This window comes from Pithys albifrons, chromosome 2 (assembly GCF_047495875.1).
Source record: "Pithys albifrons albifrons isolate INPA30051 chromosome 2, PitAlb_v1, whole genome shotgun sequence".
Taxonomy (NCBI): domain Eukaryota; kingdom Metazoa; phylum Chordata; class Aves; order Passeriformes; family Thamnophilidae; genus Pithys; species Pithys albifrons.
The window spans coordinates 40,910,124-40,935,227 of NC_092459.1; the positions used below are offsets into that span (position 1 = coordinate 40,910,124).

The following is a 25,104-nucleotide window of genomic DNA, read 5'->3' on the forward strand; positions in this document are numbered from 1 at the left end:
TGCAAGATGTGCCTGTTTGCTGTTGCTCCTTCTGAGTTTTGGAAGAAGTAGCATACTTGAGCAGGTGTGCACTAACTGCAGCTGCTCCTAGAATGTGGAGGGGGGACTAATAGTAAAAATCTGCTTGCAAACTGGAATGAGTAACTTAACATTAAACATTTCTGGATGTGCTGTTTCTTTGCTTATTTATCCATAATGATGATGATAATTACATCAATTAAGTATTTAAGTCTTTTTCTTCCCCTCCCCCCCCGCAGCCCCCAGTGTTTGTTTTTCATTCTTTTGTTAGACAGTATTTCACCATGAGGTATAACTGGAGTGAACATATTCATTGTTCCTTCTAAGCCGTTGTTTCAAATGCATCAGAATTCTTTCTCTTGGATTTTTCAGCTCAATAGTGATTCTAATCAATTTGCTTAAAATCATTCTATATTACTTAATACTCTTGTACTCTTGTAAAAAAAGTTTCAAATATGTTATTTAGAAATTTCATCAAACTATTTCTAAAAACAATTAATATGGTAAAAGTACAAATGGTACAAATGACATTACAGAAAGTCTTTAATGGATTAATACAGAATACTGAAGCTATTGTCTGCTGCTCTGCAGTTAAACTGTTCCATGATGTACATTTACAAAACAACAAGAGCTAGAGTCACTATGTTGGTATGTTGTTTGACTGTGGCATAGTTCTTTTTTCTAATTAGTTAAAATTGTTATGGGACAATACATGGCTTCAGCCAAGAATTTTTTGAAAGAAAGGACTCAATTTCTGTGAAAATTTACTTGTAGATTAGATGAAAAAATTCTTTTAAAAATGGATGAAGTAAATGTGGCAATAACCAAACTACTGCCAAGCAATTTGAAATGACATCTCTTTGCTCTGTGACACACCACCAGTCAGCATCTTAGATCCTCTTAAGGTTGAGGACTGGCCTCAGGATGTGTAGCCTCATCACTTTAATGTGCAGGAGATACATGCTGCTTCCTTCTCCCTTCAGATTTATGCCTTGCAGGTACTATCACTGAGCTGGGCATCTCTTAGACACTACCTATCATATGGCAGAACTGTTTCTCACTCTTCTAGCCAACTGCTGCAAACCCCTTTTTTGAAGCCTCATGCTCCCTTATTTACAGAATATAGGCACCCACTTTATCACTGAGCTCTAGAACAGGATACCCAATTTTATATGCCTTAGTCCTTCAAAATTCAAGAAAAAACACATAGGAAATGGTAAGTATGTAATATATATATGAGCATGTGTATATATATATATATATATATATATTTATAAGTACATACATGTAAAGGGTAAACTTTAATTATTATCTAATTACACAAATTGCATCATTGTTATACTGGAAATATTTTACACTACTTACCTTCCCTTTATAACTAGATTTACTGCTTATATAATTAATATAAAAATGTGAAATTGTCCTTCAGATTATCATTTTCAAAATGTACTATGTGTAGGAGGAGGACTTTGTTACTACTCTCCCATATTTTACACCTAAAAATACAATGCAAAACATTCTTATGTGAATAATTTTATTAAACATGAAATATAACACATCCATCAATATTTTCAGCAGTATTTAGATGAAATTTTGTATTTTTCCCCTATAAATTAAAAAAGTTGACTATTTAAATGTCGTTAATACATAGGCTATAGAACACTTTTCAAAATGAAGATGATAGCCCTGAATTTGCGCAAATAACATTTTTGTTCAGTCTTTTATTTTGATGTGTTAAAATTTAATTAACAAAATTACTTCTGAAAAAAAGAGATGAAACGAGAAAAGACATCTTCTTAAAGGAGTAAGGCCACTGTGGCTAACTCTGTGTCATCAGAGTCAATACAGTAGTCACCTTCAATTTCCTAGTTGTCTTGAGGTTTGAAGTTGGTTCCACTAAGGCAAATGCATTTTTGGATATTCCAGAATGACCAGATGTCTTAGTTGCAAGACCAGTTCTTTTGACTGACAGATGGCCTTACTTCACAGCCAGGTGACTCATGGCATCAGACACCTCTGTAGTGACTTGTGCTGAAGAACTTGATGGAACAATGTTCAGGTAAATGTCGTACTGTTGGTCCATGCCAAGGTAACTGTCACTCATGAGATACAGTGTGTAGATACACCTAAAACATAAAAGCAGAATTGTTAGTTTGGAAATTAGGCCTTGACTACTCGGAAAAGATAATAATTAAGAGAACTTAATTTGTAAATTTGTCATACTTTCCAGGAGTTTCTGGAGTATAAAAAGCAACAGAAACAGTATTTCGCTTTCTGATGTATCCAGTTCTTTTCAGGGCGATGAGTTCTTTTTTATCGACTTCTCCCAGTATCAAAAACCATCCTTCATCCTTAACTTTGGGGAATCGAGGAGTCATTGCTTTACTGTCCTGCTTTCCCTGTTGGGGAAAAGAAAAGCTTAGGAAAACTAGAAATCACCTTTCCAAAATGCCATTCTTCCATGAATGAAAAACACCTTGAAAATGCATTATTGTGAATTGTTATGTAAGACTAATAATCTCACCAGACTAAAGTATTATTATTTCTTTCCAGATGATGGGCTTTAAAAAAATAAGAATCACAGTCCACAGATAAAAATCCAGAATATGAGATACTATTCCACTTATTTTGTAAACTTCTATAACTTGAATGGAAATACTGTTCCTTTTTTTGTAATTTAATTTGATATATTCCAAATGCTATTTGCTGCAGAAGGGTTAATTGTAAACCTAGTATCTTCATTTAAAGCTAAACAATATTGTTCCAGATTAATATAAAGACAAAAACAGCACTAGAAGTATTTATTTGAGGTTGATATAGCAAAAGGAATTCTTTGATTCTTTAAGACAGCGACTTTACTGCTGGAAGCTGAAGACAGAATGATGCACACTCATTCAGCATTCATTTTGTATTTTGTAGACGGAAAGGTTTTACTGAAGATTTATACAGAAGAAAAAGCAGCACCACAGCAATGAAGCTTTAGAAACAGTTTGATCCAGCTGTTTCTTACAAAAGAGGGATCAGATTCTAGGAGAGGTTTATAAAACAGTGATCACTGCATGAAATGTTTCTGCTCCTTTCTTTCCCATGGCTTCTGGTTAGGAGAAGTTTCCTTCACTAAGTGGCATAGCAAATAGAATGAGGTATGGATGAGCTTTGACTCTATGTCCTTCCTAAAAAAAGCATTTCCCCTTGCAGTTAGGGTGAACCTGCTGTAGACAAGAAGTCTTTTGGGAAAGAAGAATACTTTTCAAATATAACTCTTAAATAATGTAAGATAACATCAGGATTTTCAACGGAACACATGTATGTCCATTACTAATGTTGTCTAAATGAAATTTCCTTAAGAGTCCCAGAAGTAACAGCCAAAACTGTTCTCCACTTATACCTCAAGCTCTTCATATCTTAACAAAAATGCCAGTCATTATAATTCTTAATTGTTTGAAAAGTTAGAGAAAATAATTAGCAAAATTATAATCATGGTGGTCCATATGCCACTCATGGTATGTAAATGGCAGAAAAAGGCACCTATAAGTAAGTGACAGCTACAGTGTCACCAGTGCCTGATGTGAAGGCAGGAGGCATGGTTTAACTGTTCTAAGAGCTGACAAACAGGTACAGCAAGTTACTGCTGCTGGGGGCAGTGCAGCTGGAAACCTGTGTAGCTGCTGGAGTTTCTGGCTTGACACTTGAGAGGCCCAGGGAGGTGACCAGCTCAAGAGGCAATGGGTTGTGCTTTAACTAGGCAAAGGGGTGGGACTGAAATGTAGGTGTGAGAAAGAATAATGTATGAAAGTTTTTCTAGGAGATGCTCAAAAAAGCATCATATGTAAAATGTATGGAAAATATCCATAGTAAATGCCTGAGGATACGTTATGAGTAGAAACATATTTATAGGGATGAGTCTGGTATGCAGTTTGGAAGCACCTGGGAATATAACCATGAAGGTTATAAACTAGTTTGAATTTTTTTCATTGACTCGAATTGGTCTAGAATTTTACCTGAGCCTGTTTACTATCCTATTGTAACTGCAAAAAACATTTGCTACACTAGTAACACCAAAAAGGCTTTAAAAGTGTTTGTAACTCGAATAATACTTAAAACCATAAACCCCCCTGTTATGCTGTATAAAACATCATTGATAATGTAAATGTATTATTGGGCACTTGTGCACTTGGGAAAGAAATGATAAGTTTATCTACCTGATACCCCATCTGGGTTCTCTGCAGATTTATTTGGAGCACATACTCTTGATCAGCATGCAATTTGATCCATCTCTTGTCATCTCGTGTGTCTGTTGTCAAAGAAGGAACAGGTACTTCATTCTGCGGCTGAACCGGGTCATCCCAACTGCCTTTAATGCTCAGACTGACATTTACAATTGGCAAATGGCACAAGAAATTCCAAGCCTGTAGAAAAAACAGATCCCTGTGGATTACAGAACAATCTATACAATCACTCTCACTGTAACAATAACAACTCAATGTGCAGTCTACATATTTTTCTATATTTATATTTTATTGTGTATTAGAATATCATATATAACCATATGACTGTCAATCATATATATAAAATACTTTTCTTTAATCTCTTACTCTACTTTCTTCTTAGCAAATAAATGTGAAACTCTTCAAGTACATTACGCATGCCTCACTAAGAATACTGATGTCTGAACACAGGAAAATTCCTTACTGCTTCCGATTAAAGAATTTTTTTCCCTATAAGCCACTTAAAAACTAGTATAATTAAGTTTTAAATTAAACTTCCTTAGCATAATCCATAAAGAACAAGCCACTGCAGTGCTAATTAGCAATAGGCAAACCTCCGAGAGTTCAGAGGATCAGTTCAGATAATTAACCAAAAGTTCAACTGCATATCCAAAGTTATCCCTATTTTTTTAAGGTTTTCTTGCATTGATCTTCATGAACTCTTCTTCTTAGCACCCTCCTGAAGAATGTTAAGTCTCTATGGTTTCTCTTGAACTGCAACAGGTCCTCAACTTTCTTCTATCCTTGTGCGGAGAACTCTTGTTAAAGGATACAATTTGTGTAGCTGAATATGGCACTCTCTTGACCTTAAAAAGGCATCCTGAATAGGCAGCCCTATGTTGCTCTCATTTTGGCCTCTGTCAGACAAGGGAAAACATCTCTAAGAAGCTGTGACAAAAATGGAAGGGAGCAATGCAGGCTTTCATTTAGTAAAAAAGAAAATCAGCATGCTCACTCAGTGAATTTTTTTCAGGAAAAAGAAATGGGATTTGCTGTGGAATGGAGGCAGTGATTTGTGGCCTTACTATGGCTGAAAAAGATAGACGAGCGTGGTACTGGAGGAAAAAACCCCAAAGACTAAGAACCGCCCCCTGCCCTGCTGTTGCTCCCCTCCACCCCTAGAACACAACAGGAATCAGCATATATGAAAAACTAGAGGGTGGGAAGTAGAAGAAGGAAAGAAGAATATTGATCTTGGTACAGAGCCATCAGATGGGAACTTAAAGAGGGTAGGCATAATTGCATATAGCGTGGAACAAAAATGTTTTATCTGGAAAAAGGCATATTTTATTTTTCAACTATTGGTTTGGCCATCTTGTGTTTCAACAAAATGTACTTTCATTTAAGATTGTGCTTGATGTGTCTGATTATGTTTTCTGTACAGGAAGGCCTAAAGCCCTAATAAAAGCTCAGTTTGCTTTTTGCAGATATCATTGCCACGTTGATGTATAACAGTATATGTCAATATATAATTAAGGATACAGCATCCAGGGTAAGCAGATTTAAGACCACACTGCTGTAGCAAAGGTGGTGCTGTCCCTCTCTCTAGTGTCCTCCTCACCAGCTAGCTGTCCCCTTCTCCATCCCTGCTATGTTGGCATTACTGTGCTGCTGGGATTGTGCAGCTAGATGGATCATCCTGCTAATCATCTTGGTGACAGCATGAACTTAGATCAGCTTAAAGCTGATTATGGAAGCATATTCTCTAATCCTGTGACTCTGAATAAGCATGAACCTCCAGTGTCACTGAAAGGAGTGGTCCAGCCTCCTCTCCTGCTGGCACAAGCATTCATGTAGCCACTTGGCTACAGGCCATTTTGACTGTCAGGGAGAGGGTTGATATGATCCCTCCTCCTCCCCTGTTCGCAGATGCTCATTCCCACCTCCTTGCCTGAACTAGACACAGCATTTGTGCAGCTGTGTGGTGAGTTGGGTCAGTGGAGGTGAAAACGGCACGGGAAGGGCAGGACTGCCCATTTAGGCTGCAGCACAGGCTTATTTGGATTAAAATGGCTGCATTACCAGAGCCTGGCTGAACTAAATGAGAAAACTGATTTAAGCTAAAAACTAATCTCTCTCTTTCTCCTCTTCTGTGTGCTGCATGAACAGCTGTGTCTGTTCAATGGAGAAGGTGGGGAGGGCCAGCTGTGAGCACTCAGGAACTGCAGTATAAAAGCAGGGGACACAGATGAATCACGCCAATATTCTTAATGGCACCTGAGCTAAGAACGAACAGAAAAATTTTAACATAAACTGAACAGCTAGGACTTTACAGGAAAATATATCCTTCTCTGTCCCAGCTCTGAAATGGAAAGTGGAAAACAAGGCATCACTTTGAAGAAGGATTAAAAAACACCACTTACAATCTTAATGAATTAATTGCTGCCAGGATTTTGATGCATTTAATACACTACCAAAACCACCTCCAGCAGATCACACTGGATGACAACTTCAGTAGTAACATCTCAACTGGCAAATGATTTGTGTTTAATGTAAAGGTTTTAAAGAAGAAACTTACTGTAGAAACTAGAGCTACTCTGTGAGAGTATCCATGCATCTAAGCAGTGAGCTTCTCCTGTGCTCAGGAGAGGCACTCTGATATATACCAGCCTGGTGATCACCTCTTTAGGTATACTTTAGATATATTTAACAAGAAAACTTTAATGTGTACTTTCTCAGAGGACAAGACCTGTTACAAATATCCTAGAACAAAGCTTAATTTCAGCAGCGATCATAAAGTATTAACACCTTTAGTAACCTTTCCCACAGTCTAGTGAAGACTGATTTGGGTTGGCTTATACCACACAACCCCAACATATTCTATTTGTCAAAGGCTGTCATGTTCTCATGTAGCTTTCACAATGTAAACAAACAGAAGTAACTGAGTAACTTTCTAATTCGAAAAGAAAGTAGATGTAATATGTCATCTGGTCATTAGCAGTTGGATTTGATGATGCTGAAGGTCTTTTCCAAGATAAAGTATTCTACAACTCCTTGATTTTACAAGCCTTGTGCATTTGAAAATTAAAGACCAAGTTAGCACTGCTTGAACATTGATACAGTATAGACAGCAGGCTGCCTTTTTATCATCCATACAACATGGAGAAATGAAGAAATGCTTTTCTCACAAAGGAAAAAAGTTAAGTAGGAGCAGCTGAAAATGAAAAGAAGATTATGGGAACACAGATACTTCCAGAGTAAAAGTAGGTAATACTACAGGAGGAATAATATTTATTTTCCATCTTTTAAGTTTCTTTGTTCTCTTTCAGTAACATCAACTTAATATTTTAAAAGATGCCTATTGCCTAAGTGACTTAGAAAGTGAAAAAGATTTGTTAAAGAAATATGATTCATAATGAGTCACTGAAACAAACATAGAGCTTTGACCAAAGATCGGGGTAGTCTAAATAGTTTTTGAATTTACAGTCAGCTTTTAAAGCCTCTCTGAATTTCAGTGAGGTTTAGAATTGTAACACTAACTTCTAGGGAAATTAAACTTGGGCTCCCATGTCAGTTATTTTTTGACAGTTTTACCGGTTTTTTTTTTGCTGTACAGGAGGACAAAAGCACATATTGCCTCCTTTTAAACATGTCAGCATGCCCAATGTGTACATGGGCACACATACTATATGTATATGTTTACATACCAAGCCTGTAGATTTAAATCAAAATCACATGAGAAATTCTTCATGAACCTTTGGTAACATTAGTATTTTTGCCAATAATCTGTCTCCCCAAGACCTAGTCTAATATTCCAAACCCATGAGCACCTTCAAGAGCTGCTATTTAAAAATTAATTACCAATCTGCTTAAAAGACATTTTCTTCTTTCCAAATGTGAAATTGCTTTCTTTTCCTAAATGCCTGAAATTTATGTAAAGCTCAAGCAGGTCTCACCAGTTTCTTGCTAGCAACAGGTCTAAGATATGTGTTCAATATACTTTCAGTGAGAAGTAAAAAGACTGTTAGGAAAAGAACGTTTTTTGGCAATTTAGTGGCACACTTACCACTTTATTTGACTCTGGTTATGTCTGGTGCCAGAAGGCTAGACTTAAACTCTGTACTGTCATGTTCTTTCTTTATAGAAAACATATCACACAGATGCATTCATTACCGAAGCATTTTTCTCTTGGTTGGCCCCTGCCTATTTGAGCACTTTACATATGAAGACACTCAACAGGCAGTCTGAATGGAAATTTTAATTCTGTGCAAGTTACTACAGTAGCTTTTTTTTTCCTGAAAAAATACTGTAAAGAATATAACATATTGGTATAAAGGTTTTCATATTTTTAATGACCTGCATAATATAGACATGGCTTTGCTATTCCCAGTATGGCCATTTCCAGCTCATGGAAATGAAACTTTCTCCTTAGGTGATGCCAAGACATTATGTTTTTCTCTCTTATATGCATCTGTATTTACAAACATAGATATATAGAGGCACTGAGTCATTCACAGTGTGAATGTACACGCCACATACACACAAGCTATTTTTGAAGAAACTGCTAAGACATTTCAATACCAGCCAAACATATTTATCTGAGGATTAATCTTCATCTATTGAATCAGACGAGAACACTGCCATGCATACAATTATTTAATTAGCAGCCAAATCCTCTGCCAGTCAGCAGCCCTTCCAGGCATACTGATGGGGCAGTAGATGCAAATCTCACAGTAGTACTGCTTTTTCTCATTACTACTGCAATTAGCACTTAAATTGATGCTTTAAACATACTAATTTCTGGAATAATTCAGGATTTGTATGTTACCTGGGATCGTCTCACTGCAGAGACGACACCAGATTGCTACGCAAATTGAAGCACTTTTGAGCCAAATAACCATCATCATATCAGACAGAGCCAATTTGCATTTGCTTTTAAAGATAACAGAATGGCAATTTATGCAAATAAATTAAGTAAGTTTACTTCTGAGTTCTCCCTGAACTAATTATAACAATGTTCTAATTTTTTATCACATCTAAAAGTTGGACTGAAATCAATGTGTATTATGTTAGAAATCTGTTGTTAAAGGAAGCCTTTTTTTATGTCAATACATTTTCTTAATTCAAAATTTTGATGTTAATTTGGTTACAAATGCAGATGTCTGTTACACACATTTAAGTACTTTTCTTCTTGTTTGCATACCAGTAAAAGGTTTAACTGAAGCTGAACAGTCAAATACAGGACATATTGGTGTCCTTTTAAATATTCAAATAAAAATCATTTGAAGTATAGCCTTTGAAGTTTTCATCTTTCATACATCTATTTCAAATCAATAGGCTTAGCATGTGATGAATGTTATGGAAAATAGCTGTCCTTTGCTGGGAATGACTTGAAAATCAAAATGAAAATGAAACTCTAGGAGCCTCAACATTTTGTAATAGTATTTTTTTCTCTCCCTTATAAAGTGTGAAATTTTCATCTCCTTTTTCTGTTTCAAATAGAAAATGAGTGCTGGATCTTTTACTAAGAGTATTCTCAGAAAAAATGGTGTTTGACAGATCACTTCAGAAACCAGCTATGACAACATTTGCAATGCATGTATTCCTAGTGCAGAGCTGGCTAAGAAAAGGTGGATAACACTCAGAAGATTGAATGACCTAGAGAAGCATCTTTAGAGCAGAGAGATGTGGTAATACCAGCCATAAACCAGACTCTGTTACTGGTTAGCCAGGAATAAGTAAGAATAATATCAAGAAAACAGGCAGAGAAGAACTTCTGTAAAACTAGCAGTACCTTGAAATTAGAGCAATGAATATGTTGCACTTTATATAGAACATCACATGGTATTTACCAAAGGGAAGTAGAGAGAGTACTTCTTTTCCCAAGTACTGTTCCTTTCCAATCTCATTGATAATAATCACAAATAAAAAAATGTTACCTGTGAAATGTGTGTTGTTTGCAACTCGCTGTCCACAATGGAAGCAAAAACATTCTCTTTCCCTTCACAGGCAGCCATTAGTTCGGGAAGACACTCGATAGGTCCTTGGTAACCTCCATGAACACTCTTCCTTTGGCCTTGGCTCCACTTCCTGATACAGACAGCAGAACATATGTCCAGGGAGGGAAAGCAAACATTTGTATTCAGTTTTTTTGGTGGTAAAACTCAATAGTGGCTTGTGTTATTAAAGGCTAGTCATTTATTTTTGGTTAGCGTTAATTACTGCATCATCTAGGCATCTATAAAGCTTAGCATTATCTATGATGTTAACATGGATACTAATGTAGTTTTATAATGGATTAAAATAAAGAGATAATTAACATACAGAGTTAGATTTGTTAGGGCTTGGAACCCTTCCAGTGATCACTTGTTAATTTGTCTGCAATCATGGTTCTCAAAATAATCTGTGAGGGTTAATTAATCAATGAATATTGAAAACAGAAACAGAAAATCCATTTGGGAAAGCATCACTATGAAAGACAGAGTTCTGCTTCTCATTCATTAATGAACATTCTCAGGCACAACAATGACATTCAAACACAATCAGCAGTTGGAAGAGGAAAGAAATTGCAAACCCGTTAATGCTTAAAAGAATTACATACCGAAAAAGGTAAAGATGTTGTAGTTCTATATTGGGCAAAGTAAGCAGGGAAGAGTCATGTATCCATCTACCCTGAACCAGCATCTGCACCAGATTGGTTATATTCAGAGCAGTCACCAGCCAGCCATGATGTGCTGCAACATCCAGCATTGCCTAATCAAATGAGACATTAAAAAAAAAAAGAATGTAAATACAATTGTGTACCTGGTTCATACAAGTAAGAGCATGTATTTAATGTTTAATGTACAGGGATTTCTAGGCTTTCAACATAGGAATTTACTTCAGCCTCTGTTGATGGCAGTAGACACCTTTTGAATTAACCTTGAAAAGAGATGAATTAAATCCTCTATCCTCTATCCTCTATCCAACAACAACTTGGACTCTTGAAAAGGTAATTTACACAATGTTTTTGGGATCAGAATAGAAGGTAGTATCTATCCTTTACAAAAAACTGCTCTTTTACATAAATCAACACAGAATAAAGGGAATAAATCTCAACATTAACTGCAACAGTAGTTACAATTAACTGCCATATTTGTTTAAATTTTGACATAAGAGCTTTCTCAGAATTACATAATTATTCAAAAATCCTGATTCTGAAAAGCTTTTCCCAAGTACACAAAAAACACAAGCAAACAAAAAACCCCCTATCCAGCTATATATAAGACTTCAAAACATTGACAGTCATCCTGCCTTCCCTTTTTCATGAGTTTCTCTTCCATTTTTATCTCCCATGTTTTGACAATACAAATAAAAGGTATGGTGTGAGTAACACTTGCATAAAGATCTAAAGCTAATTAATTATGGATTTTGCATATTGTGAATGGTCCTATGAACATGGAAGGATTGTTCTGGTTGCTTTTTTCTTGACTGGTCTTAAATTCTGTTTCATAAGTCTGAAAGTGAATTTAGGACTTCTTCCTAGGGAAAAAAGGAGCAAACATGAACTTGTGGCTTCAATGTTTACACTTTTTTGAATAGCAAATGCAGCTATTGCAATATATAGTATACTTTTCACCCTTTCTAGAGTACATTGAAAGAACTATTATCATTTATGGAAGGGTTTCAGCTGGTGAAGAAAATGAAGTTACAATACGTTAGTTGTCTTGCTTATTTTGTTCTTCACTAGAATAACAATCACAATAATGTGTGGGTCCTCATATTACAATACTCTAATTCAATAGAAAGTCATGTATTTAAAAGTAGTTTGCCATGTAGGAAATTTAGGGTTTGATTAAATACCAAAAATTTTTTTTTAAAGAAAGCAAGGAAAAAATCTGGTATATTGGATGGTTTCAACGCTTCTTTAAATAACATCTTGGTGTTAGGAGAGTTGTAGTTTGACTTTGGGACTAGGCCTCAGATGTTTCCATGGGTTTTTCTTGTAAACACAAATGATATTGTTTGATACTTACTTAGACAGCAGATACTTGCACCATTTAAACTTATTTTCCAGCCACTAGTGTAATGAGGAGAAGCTGTCTGTGTAAGTCTTTACATTTAATCAAATGTTTTAGAGACAAACAAAAGGCAGCATTTACTTAAGGCAAACTAAACAGTGAAATCTTCTTTAAACAAAGGAGTTGTTTACACACGCAGAGCTATTTCAATTAAATTACACTGATTCTAGAGAAATACTGACTTAAAGACACAAGTTAGTTTCACTCCTGGCCAGTCCCACAGTTTATTTTAGCAGTTTACAATGCAATTTCAACAGGTTTTTATTCCAGATCAGGGTGATAAGATCAGTGACACTTAGAAAAATATTTAAAGTGTTACCCTGTATTACACAAATATTGCCTTATTTCTCACAAATTGTGGATAAAGTGCCTTTCAGCTTATAAACATCTAGATTAAACAATTAATTTGCCTTTCTTTTTTTTTGGAGGAAGAGTCATAGCACCCTGAAACCCTCTAATACCATTCACAGTGACCCTAGAACTAGTGTCTTATAACACAGCCTTACTGGGGTTATTTTGTGTCTTTTCATTTGGCTTACCAAGATGATTTCCAGGTAGGGCTATTTTTACCAAATAGAAAAAAAAATTATGTTAGAAATCACATTTGAAAGGAGCCGCTTCATGGCCTGTAGATCTATGTGTTGGTTCACATGATTTTCAGTCAGGTAAGACAGCAATTGTTCTCAACATGTATCAGACTGAAGTCCATCTTAAATTTAGAAGGTGAGTCACTTTACCTGTTTCCACATTTTAAAATACACTGAAGACTACCCATACTGTACAGCCTGTGTCTCTGAATGTATTGCTGAGACAGTCTGGTATCTGTCTCCTGTACTTCACTACCTGAATCTTGTACTTTACTTTTTGCTATTCTGACATAGCCTGAAACATCATGTTCCTCAATAATGAGACTGCTGTATAAATGTGAAGAATAACGGATGTATTTTCCATAAGCAACAGGAAGAATATAGTGAGTTGTATTTTTAGTGAGCATGAAGCTCCGGTATTTCAAAAAATGCTTCTGAAGATACATGCATAACATTGTTTTCATGGTTTCCTTTTTTTTTTTTTAAATCTATCCCTCTCCCCCCTCTTTTAAAAGAGGTTTGAAAAGGGGAGAGGAAAAGACAAGATGTAAGAGAAAGATAAATCTAAAACAAGCTATACACTGAAATTAATTGGAGGATCCTTTCACATAGAAAATCTCCTAGAAATTGATAGAGGCCTACAGACAGATACCCCGTAGGGAGTAAGGAAAGCCTGTGTGTGTGAGACTCTGTGTTCCACATTGTTAAAATGAATCCACATGGCAAATCCTCTTTTCCTCCCTATTTTCTGCTTCTTCACCCATAGAATTTATTCACAGCATCTCTATCTGGATGTGAAATCCAAGACAGTGACATTGTGAAAAAGTCAGAACAATGGTAAAGTTGGCTTGTTTCATCTGCTGCCTTGGAAACTCCCACATGTTTCATTTTTCACTAAGTGTAAAACACACAGATGCTTGATACTTAGTTACTGAAATTCCTATAAATACTCAAGGTAACAAATTGAGTCATTCCTCTGATTTCAAATGTAAATGTAAGCAAGTAAATAAAGATTATAACACAGAAGACAAAATACAGAAGTGTTTAATACTTATTTTATTCGATGAATAATATATTTAGTCCCTCTAGTTTATCCAGTCACTACCTGTTTAGTTTGTAGTTGTTATTTTGAAGTACAAACCAATATAATTTTATAGAAATGAGTGGCTTCTTTAACTCTTATTTTGCAAAAAAATAAGAAATTTCTAAATATCTTGTAGTTGATAGTATCGGAACAGATTATTATTCTAAATTGAGAAATGGCACAAATTGTATCTGCCTTTCTAGTCTCAGAATTTCAAATCAACACAGGATAATTTCATAACAGAGAAAGAATAAAGAGGACAGTGAGTTCAAGAAAGGAAACAGTAAAACAGCAAAGATGCTTTTACTTACTGAAAAAACCCATATAATTTTTTTTGGTAAACCAACAAATTAAAAGAAAAAAAAAAGCCCTAAGTCCACCACTTTTTAACCTAAAGTAAAAAAGATGGGGTAAATAGGTTGAATCAAGGGAAGTATTGCTTGGTATAATGGAAAATATATTTACCATCATCTTAGTTGGGGCTTTTTCTGCACTTAGGAGAGCAACAGCAGAGGACTATACTGAGACAGCTTTTCATGAAAGATTCAGGCAATAGCTTTTAAGCCTTGAAAGTGTCACACTTAAGACAACTACAGTAGTAATAGTAATTAATGACACCTCCTTTACATTTTGTCTATCATGATCAGAAATAGCTTGGCTTGTACCAACATGGGAAGCAACAACTTATGGCAGGGGTAGGACAAAAATGCCGATGCTTAACAACTGATTGAGGCAGGTATGACAAAAATTCTCATTCAGAATTGAACGTCAAAATGTTTGGATCAATACCTTGTGATGCTTTTATCAGTCCAGGAGTGCATTAAGATGAAACCCTCAGCATCTATGATCAGGTTTTCACTTTCATATTTTCAGGAGCAGTGGTTGGTTATCCTTAAGTACTGATTGATTTAAACTGATCAAACTGTACCTTTCTGGTCCAACATGAAGCTGAGATTTAACACTGTCTCTTTCTAGACAAAGTTACTTCTGATGCTTGGAATTTAAATTATGGTTTATAATCCCCTAGCTGGAGGGAAAGCAAAAATGGAGACAGGCTGTGGGAGATGTGAGTGTGTGGCACACTCACTGATAGCAAAACACACTGACAGCAAAATAATTGATTTTCTCTGGTGTTTTTAAGCACTCTGAATATGTGCTCAAAATAATAGATACTAAATTGTTCCATAATGAACTCATCTCACCAACTCACCCCTCACCCATTTAAGACATTTGTCTAGCAACCAAAACATCTTGATTGCAAAATCCTTTATTTTAGATTTTTTTTGCAAAGTTTTAACACTATTTTTGGTATTACTTTCACATCCTTCATTTGAAAGTCAGATACACTGGATCACTCTTGTATGACTGGGTAGCTGGCAGGGGACCAAAGACGGTACAACTAGCAGAATTTCTGATATACTCAAATGACTTAAATAGCTTTTTCCTTTAAAATAAGCTATTGAAGTGTTAAATGAAACAGCCTGCATCTTCTTAACAGAGACGGCACACTTCTTGGAATAATTTCTTCTGTTTGAAGTCACCTGTCATACAACTCTGAATATACTAAACATATCTATTTAAATCCTGTAAGTATAAGTGTACTGTAAACATCATAAATATTCTGTGTTAATATTCTGTGGATAAATTATATTTAAGGGAAGTGTCAATGAAGCTACAATGCTAACCACTCTGGATAGAGAGGCAAGCTAAATAAATGTAAGAAGTACCATTGCAGTTGAGATTTACACCTGTGATTTCTCAGTTAAAAGTCGATTGCCTACAGTGATGCCATTGGTGGTAATGACTTGGTGGATGGGGGCTGAAGCTTCAGGTGTGCTCAGGGTGAGTTATATGGATCAAGTTTATTTACTTAAAAGGCTAATTTAACTTTTTATCAGTGCTTCACAGATTATGACCCTTTCATGAGCACCTTTGTTTGTGAAATTGAAGCTTGGTACACTAATCTAAACAGCCCTCTATGCAGAAAGATATTCACCTTAGACTTGAAAGTTCATGAAATATAAATCAAACACATTCTCAGCCAAACAAATACAAGTCTTATTCTGCAGTGATGCTTTGAGGAAGGGAAAAGGTATTTAAATAGACTGTGTAAGACTAAAATACTTCAAACTCTTACTGCACAGCTCCATCAAAAAGCAGAGTTAGGACTGGTTGGGTTTTGTACCTGAATTTACAGTGTATAGTATCCCAATAATAAATAATCAGAATATCCCCACTGTTGTCTTCACTGCATACTAATATAAGTTCTGCTGTCAAGGACTAAAATTCAGTTAGAAATAGGAGTTTAAATCCATAGATTTATTAAAATGCCTAATTTTAAACAAGACTACAGAGTTTATATGACAAATATTTACAGAAAACAATAGGCAAAAGTGTATGCATTTTACCCACTTTACTAAAAAACTATGCTTCAAACATAGGCAGAGTTCCAATATGGAAGACTGTATTATGATCCACATGTGACTTGATATTGTACCAATACAAGTATTTTTCCAGATGTTAAAGCATGCCATATACTTTAACTTTCATGTTTTTATATAAATCATGGTTATGATGCTTTAATTATGTATCCCAGAAACAGCAACTGACTTGAAAACTTGGAATTTATTTGAAGAAGTCTTAGAGTGGGTTTAGGGTCACCTTTGGTATGCTATATATCAGTAAAACTGGTATCTACAACACCTTTGCACTTCAGAGGCCTAATATAAAATTACTTTTTATAAATGTTTTAATCTGGGGATGGGGAGGAGTTCTTTCAGATCAATTAAATGATTCTTTAAAGCTGTGTGACTTCAGCCTACACAGCACTCCCACCTAATACTTTATCAGATATACAGCGAATAAGAAGTAATTAATTCTATTCAGGAGGCATTCCTTTTATACTGCCCTCTGTATTGCCCTTCCCTTCACTTTTTTTACTAGCATATTCAGTTCCCTCTTCCATATGCTCTACTACTCCCTACGAGAGAGTAATTCTTTATTCTCCCATCACCATAAAGGTCTCACTGATGTATGCAAATTACAACCTTCCTAGCTGCTTCATAAGATTCCTATCGCTGTATTCATCCTTTAGCCTTCATAGTAACATTATTAGTATTTTCAGAATCAGGGAAAGGACAAATCATTTACTGTCTACATTTAGTGGAGTGAAACCCTTGGGTTCTTACCGATTTTTTTTAATATTACCTAGAGATAATAGCAGCTACAGAATGTGATATCAGCAATGTAAACTCAATAGGACATAACCCAACATGTTCAGAACTTAAGTCTCAATATCCAACTTATTTCCAAATTATTAATTAATAAATTGATATTATCTAATATGCTAGTGAACTGTAAAAACAATAAAATATTTTTGATAAAAATCTCTTGGCACTAAATCCCAGTTTCTCGAGATAAACAGTGTCTTAAAGACAGCATTTGTTTCAAATATTACACAAATCTACTACACCCATGAAAAATATACAGTTTCAAAAGTAGGAATGTAGTATTTTGTCAATAATTAAATTTTTTTGACTGCATTTACAAGAATCCTTTTCAACAGCAACAGTTATTCCCAGTAACTTTCTCCTGAACTTTTAGCCCCATAAGGTTAGCATTCAGGAAGCTCAGCTGCTGTCTAACAAACTTAATTAATCAAAAAGTCATTTCCGAGCTGTAACTATGAGTAAAAGTGCTTCAAGTGTGCTAGCAAGCCTACAAGTTAATCAAAATGCTAATGCAGTACAAATTAAAGTTGTGATTAACATTTCACAGTAGCTGCTTAAGTGAATTGATCACACAAATGAGTTAAGCATTATTCATTTCCTCCAGCCCCAACTGGGAAAAGGTTTGTCATGGGTGGGGGAGGGATTATACATGAGCAGCACCAAATCATCATTAAACTGTCACCAAGATGCTTCCATATACCAGTTCACTGATTATCCACAGCAAGCAAAACCTCAACACTGCAGCCACAAAGGTAATCCTCCCTTCTCCCACATACACACCTATACAACACAAGCAGGCAGCAAGTAATTCCACACGAGCATGTCCCAGTATTTTCACCGCAAAGTGATCCACTGCTCTTTGTTATCTACAAATAAGCATTACCACCCAGTAGATGCACTACAAGATTTTTGATTATTCTATTATTTTCCACCTTCCTAATGTGGAAAAATAGCCATCCAACATTATGCTATCACTGGAATATTGCCACATACACAAGGATCATGTGTAGTAGCTCAAGAGATATGACCCCTCCTTTTCACTTGTTCCTGAATACTCCTCTGCATTTTCAAGTTAATTTGATTCTCTTCCCTTCCTTCAGTAAAGCTGTCCATTTATTTAGAGTTGCCACTGAAGCCATTACAAAAAAGCTCTTTCCCTGGACACTTCCGGACAAATCTTACATATGCAACTGTAAAATAGGTCTTTCCTGTAACTCCCACCTCTTTGCAGCAAGTAGTTGGCATGCCTGCACCAACACCAGGCAATATACGAGCTCAAACCACTCTTGGAATCTTTAAGAACTTCTCCATTTCCTATAGGCAGGAAAACAAAAGATCCAAAGGATATGGCTCTCCAAATCAATAGTTTTAGTGGGTGTTATGAACTGAGGAGGTTTGGGTAGGATGAGAAATGTAAGGTTGAGGGAAATTCTCTTTCTTTGAGTCATGAAATGGCAACATGGGCTCCTCTGCTATTTGCAGCTGTGCTGATATGGCCAGAAAGTGCCCTTTGTGTACTATTGCTCCTTCTGAGGAGCAATAGAAACAGCTCCCAGAATCACTCAGAACAGTCTGAAGTTTAGTACAGTAACTATTTTGTACATAAGCTAGCTCTTAGCTGAATGAGGCAGCACATTTATGCAGTACTTGAAAACTCTGAACATGTACCACAAAGAGGATTCTCATAAGAACTGTGGGATAATCTGCAATTTAAATGACCAGAAACAACTTACTTGCTTTAGAATGGGTAAAGCTGTATTATACGCATCATCATCTAGCTAAGGAAACACAGTGCTTAACCCAAAGAGATTTTTTTCTTTCCTGTCCAAATTAGATTCTCCAGAAGAGGAACATGATGAGGAAAGACAGTCCATAAGTGACAGCATTACAAGGTCCTTGTTTCCAGGATGCATGTTTCCTTTGCAAATTAGTCTTTATTCTGCAGTTTGGAATCTGTCTTCATGTCCATCTTCTCTCAGTGCACAGCTACCCTACTGAGATGTGTTTAACACATCCATAGGTAAACACTTCTCAAAGGTTAGGGCTGAGCTCCATGGCAGTTCTACTCCTGGCAATATTAAAATATTTTATCAACGATTATACTACAAGTGGAGGCTTGTGGCCAATCCCAATGCAAAGCCAGCAACTGTCACATTATTTCCAAGAAGACATTGCCCTGCTGAATCCGAGACCGACAGTATTACTGCCTCAATTATCCATTTCAATTAATGCAAATATAGGCAATAGTCTTAGAACAGCAGAGTAAGAACTGATCGCTGAATACACAGTCACAAAATATAAGGCTTGACAAAAGAAATAAAAAGAGAGATTACATTTAGTTTCACATATTCTTAAATCCATCAGAAAAAAAAGATGGGTTATTATCTTTACAATAATAATTATATTTTATGAAAATATTACAAAAATAATTTCATTAGAATTTTTATTATTTAAAGTTCATTCTCCTGCAGGAAATGGAGAACTGTTTGATTTTCAGCAGCTACTGGAGGGCTCAGCACCATCTTACTGACACCTCTAGATTTTCTCAGTGAAAATAACGTAGAGTGCAAGGCTTGAAGAGAATATGTTGTCTACTGTAACTGTATTAATGGTAACAGAGGCAAATAAAAATTCAATAACTTGGCCAAGGTTACACAGGAAGTTGTGACAGTTTTTTTGAGCCACAGTAACTTTCTGTGCTTTATGAGAGCCTGTCACCAATAACAAACTAGATTTTGATTTGAGGTTTTCCATGTAGAACAGGGGTGTTCCTTCAGTCTAGTCAATGCTTTAGGCAGTGGCCATTCATTACAGAGATGGGTGTGGGAGCAGATAGGCATTCACATTCCAGAATGTTACAACCTGATCTCTTTTTACGATCTGGTGACCCACCTGGTGGATGAGGGGAAGGCTGTGGATGTGGTCTATCTGGACTTCAGCAAGGCCTTTGACACTGTCTCCCATAACATACTCCTGAAAAAGCTGGTAGCCCATGACTTGGACAAGTGTACCCTCTGCTGGATTAGAAGCTGGCTGAAGGGTCAGGCCCAGAGAGTGCTGGTGAACGGAGCTGCATCCAGCTGGCAGCTGGTCACTAGTGGTGTTCCCCAAGGGTCTGTGTTGGGTCCAGTCCTGTTCAACATCTTTCTTGATGATTTAGATGAGGGGATTGAGTCCATCATCAGCAAATTTGCTGATGACACCAAGTTGGGAGGGAGTGTCGACCTGCTGGAAGGCAGAAGGGCTCTGCAGAGGGATCTGGATAGACTTGAGAGATGGGCTGATTCCAATGGGATGAAGTTCAATAAGGCCAAGTGCTGGGTCCTGCACTCTGGCCACAACAAGCCCCTGCAGCGCTACAGGCTGGGCACAGAGTGGCTGGAGAGCAGCCAGGCAGAAAGGGACCTTGGGGTACTAATTGACAGGAAGCTCAACATGAGTCAACAGTGTGCCCAGGTGGCCAAGAAGGCCAATGGGAATCTGTCCTGTATCAAAAATAGTGTGGCCAGCAGGACAAGGGAAGTGATCCTTGCCCTGTACTCTGCGTTGGTGAGGCCACACCTTGAGTGTTGTGTTCAGTTCTGGGCCCCTCAGTTCAGAAAAGATATTGAGGTGCTGGAGCGAGTCCAGAGAAGAGCAACAAGGCTGGTGAAGGGACTGGAGCACAAGTCCTATGGGGAGAGGCTGAGGGAGCTGGGGTTGTTTAGCTTGGAGAAGAGGAGGCTCAGAGGTGACCTCATCACTGTCTAGAACTACTTGAAGGGAAGTTATAGCCAGGTGAGGGCTGGTCTCTTCTCCCAGGCACTCAGCAATAGGACAAAGGGGCACGGGCTTAAGCTCTGCCAGGGGAAATTTAAGGTGGATATCAGAAAAAAATTCTTTCCAGAGAGAATAATCAGGCATTGGAATGGGCTGCCCAGAGAGGTGGTGGATTCACCATCCCTAGAGATTTTTAAACTGAGATTGGACGTGGCGCTGAGTGCCATGATCTAGTAAATGGACTAGAGTTGGACCAAGGGCTGGACTCGATGATCTTGGAGGTCTTTTCCATCCCAATCGATTCTATGATTCTATGATTCTATATTGCTATTCCCCATATTTCTGAAGTAAAAGCGAAAAGATTCTGCATTTCATTCTGGGTATATAGATACTAAATTTTATCTTGCTATAATGAACTCCACCTGCATCTAAAAATTGTTCACTATAGGAAAATTAGAATATATTTCTTCCATTTTCTATATTACATTCTCCTATTGAGCCAGCACCATGACTCCTCAAATTCTCTTAAATGATTATGACTTCTATATTTCACTGTAAGTATAAAGGAACAGAATTCTAACATACAGCCAAAACTTTTAAGATATCTTGGGAAAAATTAATTTAAGAGTGGTTGCATAATTTTTTTCATTATAAGACAGAAGATTGGGGAAGTTTAATAGCCTGTGATGGAAAGAGTCTTGCTTACATATAGTGGCTAGAGACGGCAAATTTGCCCTATAGAGGCCCTGAACAAAGGCCTGCTGTACCTATTTAGATAAAACCGTCTATGAAAGGTCTTTGAAAGATCTTGTTTTCTTGTAACAGAAAAGCAGTGCAGTCATTCACACACCCATCAGTAAAAATAACAGTTTATGTTCGGGTCACAATTTGAAGGGTAGCTACACGACCTCAACACTAAAGTACTTCGTAAGTAAATAAAATTTTAACATAACTCAAAAGCCAAGTCCAGCCTCACTGCTGAATTTTATGTTTGGTGATGTGCAAGCACACACACACACACACACACACACACACACACACACACACACACACACTCAGGGAACAACACCAACTGAATATGTTTATCAATGCATCATTCTACAGTTCAGTTCCTTTTCTCACAACTAACATCTTTTTTTCTACCTCTGTTGACCCAGAGTTCATCAGCAGGTCAGTGCTAAGGAAAAAGGTAACAACCAGTATGCAAAGTGTAACTCTGTCTATTGCTTAGATTCTGGGAACTTTAACCTCAGTTTGGAAAGCGTGACTAATAAGATGGAACCAATATTCTCCCAAGAGATGTAAACCATGTGCCAACTTCAAAATACAAAAATGCTTGTGTGTTTTCTACTTTTGTTTTTAAAAAAAAGAACTTTTTTTTTAAGATGACTGTATACGTAAAATTATGTAGTAGTCAAACAAAGGCTGAAGTGCCAAGGCATAGTATGGAATGGTGCTTTTTCTGAACTCTAGTTTAAAGGAACGGTTGAAGATTTTAGAGTTTTCTTCCTCTAAGTGATTATTGTTTCTGAAATACCTATGCTGTGATAACAGGATTAAGAAACTACATTTCTTAGCAAAGCAGGACATATATTAAGCAACATAATGATTGAAAGTAATATTTAATTTATGTTTTCCCCAAATATAAAATTACCCCCCAAGCACTAATTCCACAAACATCTAAATTAACTTAAAGTACGTGATTTCTTTGAAACAAAGGTGAATTTTCTCACCTGAGCAAGTGTTGTCTTTCTCTGTGAGTAACTGAGTATGTAGAATAACTGTTCCTATACTGAAGCTGTCAGCACCACGATTTTATTGATTTGAAATATTTGGAACAGCCTTGCATTCAAGCAATACTGGTTGCCAAATTTAGGACTGTGTAGCAGTAACATCTGTGATGTTATTTGCGTCTTACTTTCCTTAATTTCAGTTTTGCTTTTTAGTATTATAAGCCTGTTTTTGTTAGTGCAAAGTTGAGCCTCATCCAAATCACTGGACATTGAATTGCCCACAGTATTTTCTGTGTCTAGAGCACTGATTAATAGTTTCTCATAGAGTGGTTTTACAGACTGCTAGGCTTGACACAATGATGTTTGCAGTCACCATACTGCCAACAGGCTTCAAATAAGAGCAAAAGCTCAGTCTGAGAACTGACAAGTAGATCACTGAGGATACTAAAATATGAGCAAACAAAAACGGTAGGAAGAAAGAATTACTAGCTCTATTTTACAGATAATTGAACTATAGTTTGTTGAAGGCTGCCTGATCTTCAAGAACCTGTGAATGAGTCCTTGTCCAGTTCTACTAAAGAGAATAATATTTCTTTCCAGCAGAATCAGAAGGCTGGTTGTTCTCTGCGAGAACTCAAGCTCATCTTTTCTGCTGTAGCTGTAACTGAGCTTTTCAGATGTGGCAGCACTCTATTCTGAACTCAAATTGCTGCTTTAAAATTCTTTTGAGGCATGCAGCTGTGCATGTGATTGCTTGTTGCCAGTACTCTCCATGGTCAGTTTAGTTTCTGTGGCTTGCAACTGCAGTACAATTGTAAAAAGTCACAAGACTCCAGACTGTGTTTTGAAAGTGTACTCCTTGACTCTGTGATAATTGGGACATAAAGGATATACACAAGCTAGAGAAAACCCCTGTATATTTTCCAAAATCACATTTCAAAATATGTTTTATTTAGGCTTGGCAGTGACTGTAGTGCTTTTGGTGCCGTAAAACTAAAAGGGGAAACAGATTCTTGAGGGTGGAGACAGGTTCTTGGGGGTCAGCATAACAATCTGCAGGGAACATAACCATGCAGGAATGACTTAGATACATTCCATGATACAGAGATAAAAAGCTGTTGCATTTGAAAGCAGAGGTGAGACTATGCAAAAGATGCCTCCAGCCAGAGTACCACTGTCTTTTACCATAGGTTTGTTTACCTCCAGTTCTGTAAAGTTAGAATCTTTATGGGCCTCTAGTTACTCCCTAAACAGTGTTATAATTCCCTATGATATCAGTTCTACACAAGACTGCAAGAAATATTCATATTTTTCTATATTTAAAATATTACAACACTCTAAGAATAAACAGTAAACTAACAAGAATTTTATACTGAAATGCATCACGATACCTGGCATATTCTAATTGCTTGGTCCAGTACTGTCTTCGTATCAGTTGCATAATCAGGACAAGGCAGCATGGCATGACTAAAGTGAGCTTGAAGCAGTAGGTGTGTTTTTGTGTGTGAACTATCAAATGAATGGGGATTGACTTCAATTGGAAGGTGTTTTGCCAGTTCACTGTTCATCTGATCTTCATTGTGTCTCACAGGCAGATCCGTGTACTCGTCAGCATTCTTTAAAAAAAGAACATTATTAATAATTATAATTAACTTCAGAATAACTATTATTCCTTGCTCAGACATTAAAACTCTATGCATTCAATTTACTACAGTTAGATTTCTTTGTTAAAATAGCAACATTTAAATGTTTAGAAAATCTGCTTATTTATCAAAATCATGTGGGAATCAATATAGTATTCACAAATATTCACACAATTATAGGTTTTAAATTTGTTTTTCTTCCAAATAGTTGATGTTAACAACAGGGGAGAGAAAGGAATAAGCAACGAAATAAATACATTAATTGGAACGTTAGAGTAGTAGACGATGACCTTCTACAGATATCCTACCTTATTGACTCACAAAAACATTGTAAGGTTAGCTATAAAGAAGTCAATAATTCCCATTTTCAGTTTTCAGGGTTTATATTTTTCTCTTTGTATTCAAAACACAGTAGGTTTGAAATAGCTCTGGCAAGATTATTTTGAAATATTTTTTCAGTATTTTGAGCAGTCAGTGTCTAAGCAACAGATTAATGAGAGATCAAAGCAATGAGCAAAATTGTAAGCAGGTGCTGAAAACCATCCTCTGAAAACCATCCTCTGAAAACCAGAGTGAGAATAATGCCATTCATGCCAAAAAGAAAGCTGTCTAAGAACTTTCTCACTGTTGCAAAAAGTAGCTGCACACCAACATGTAATGTAAATGTAGTTATGAGTAGCAGCAACATCCTTGGGGCTGAAAAGAACAAGTACGACTATTCTGCTAGCCTGAGCAGAGATGTTAATTTTCCTGCTAGGGAAACCCACTGTCTCTGAAAGTTC

At 36.5% G+C, this 25,104-nt stretch overlaps 1 protein-coding gene across 2 annotated transcripts in view; it reads right to left on the minus strand.

The window, feature by feature from the left end:
- Window positions 1-1,337: 1,337 nt before the first annotated feature.
- Window positions 1,338-25,104, minus strand: part of ASCC3 (activating signal cointegrator 1 complex subunit 3) — a 266,328-nt gene continuing 242,561 nt past the window's right edge. For both annotated transcript variants that reach the window (XM_071548808.1, XM_071548809.1), the window contains 6 exons: window positions 24,071-24,295; window positions 10,828-10,979; window positions 10,166-10,316; window positions 4,221-4,427; window positions 2,242-2,417; window positions 1,338-2,144 (listed from right to left, as the gene is read on the minus strand). In XM_071548808.1, coding sequence (XP_071404909.1) covers window positions 1,997-2,144; window positions 2,242-2,417; window positions 4,221-4,427; window positions 10,166-10,316; window positions 10,828-10,979; window positions 24,071-24,295 — 1,059 coding nt within the window. In that variant the 3' untranslated portion in view covers window positions 1,338-1,996. The remainder of the gene's footprint in view (window positions 2,145-2,241; window positions 2,418-4,220; window positions 4,428-10,165; window positions 10,317-10,827; window positions 10,980-24,070; window positions 24,296-25,104) is intronic.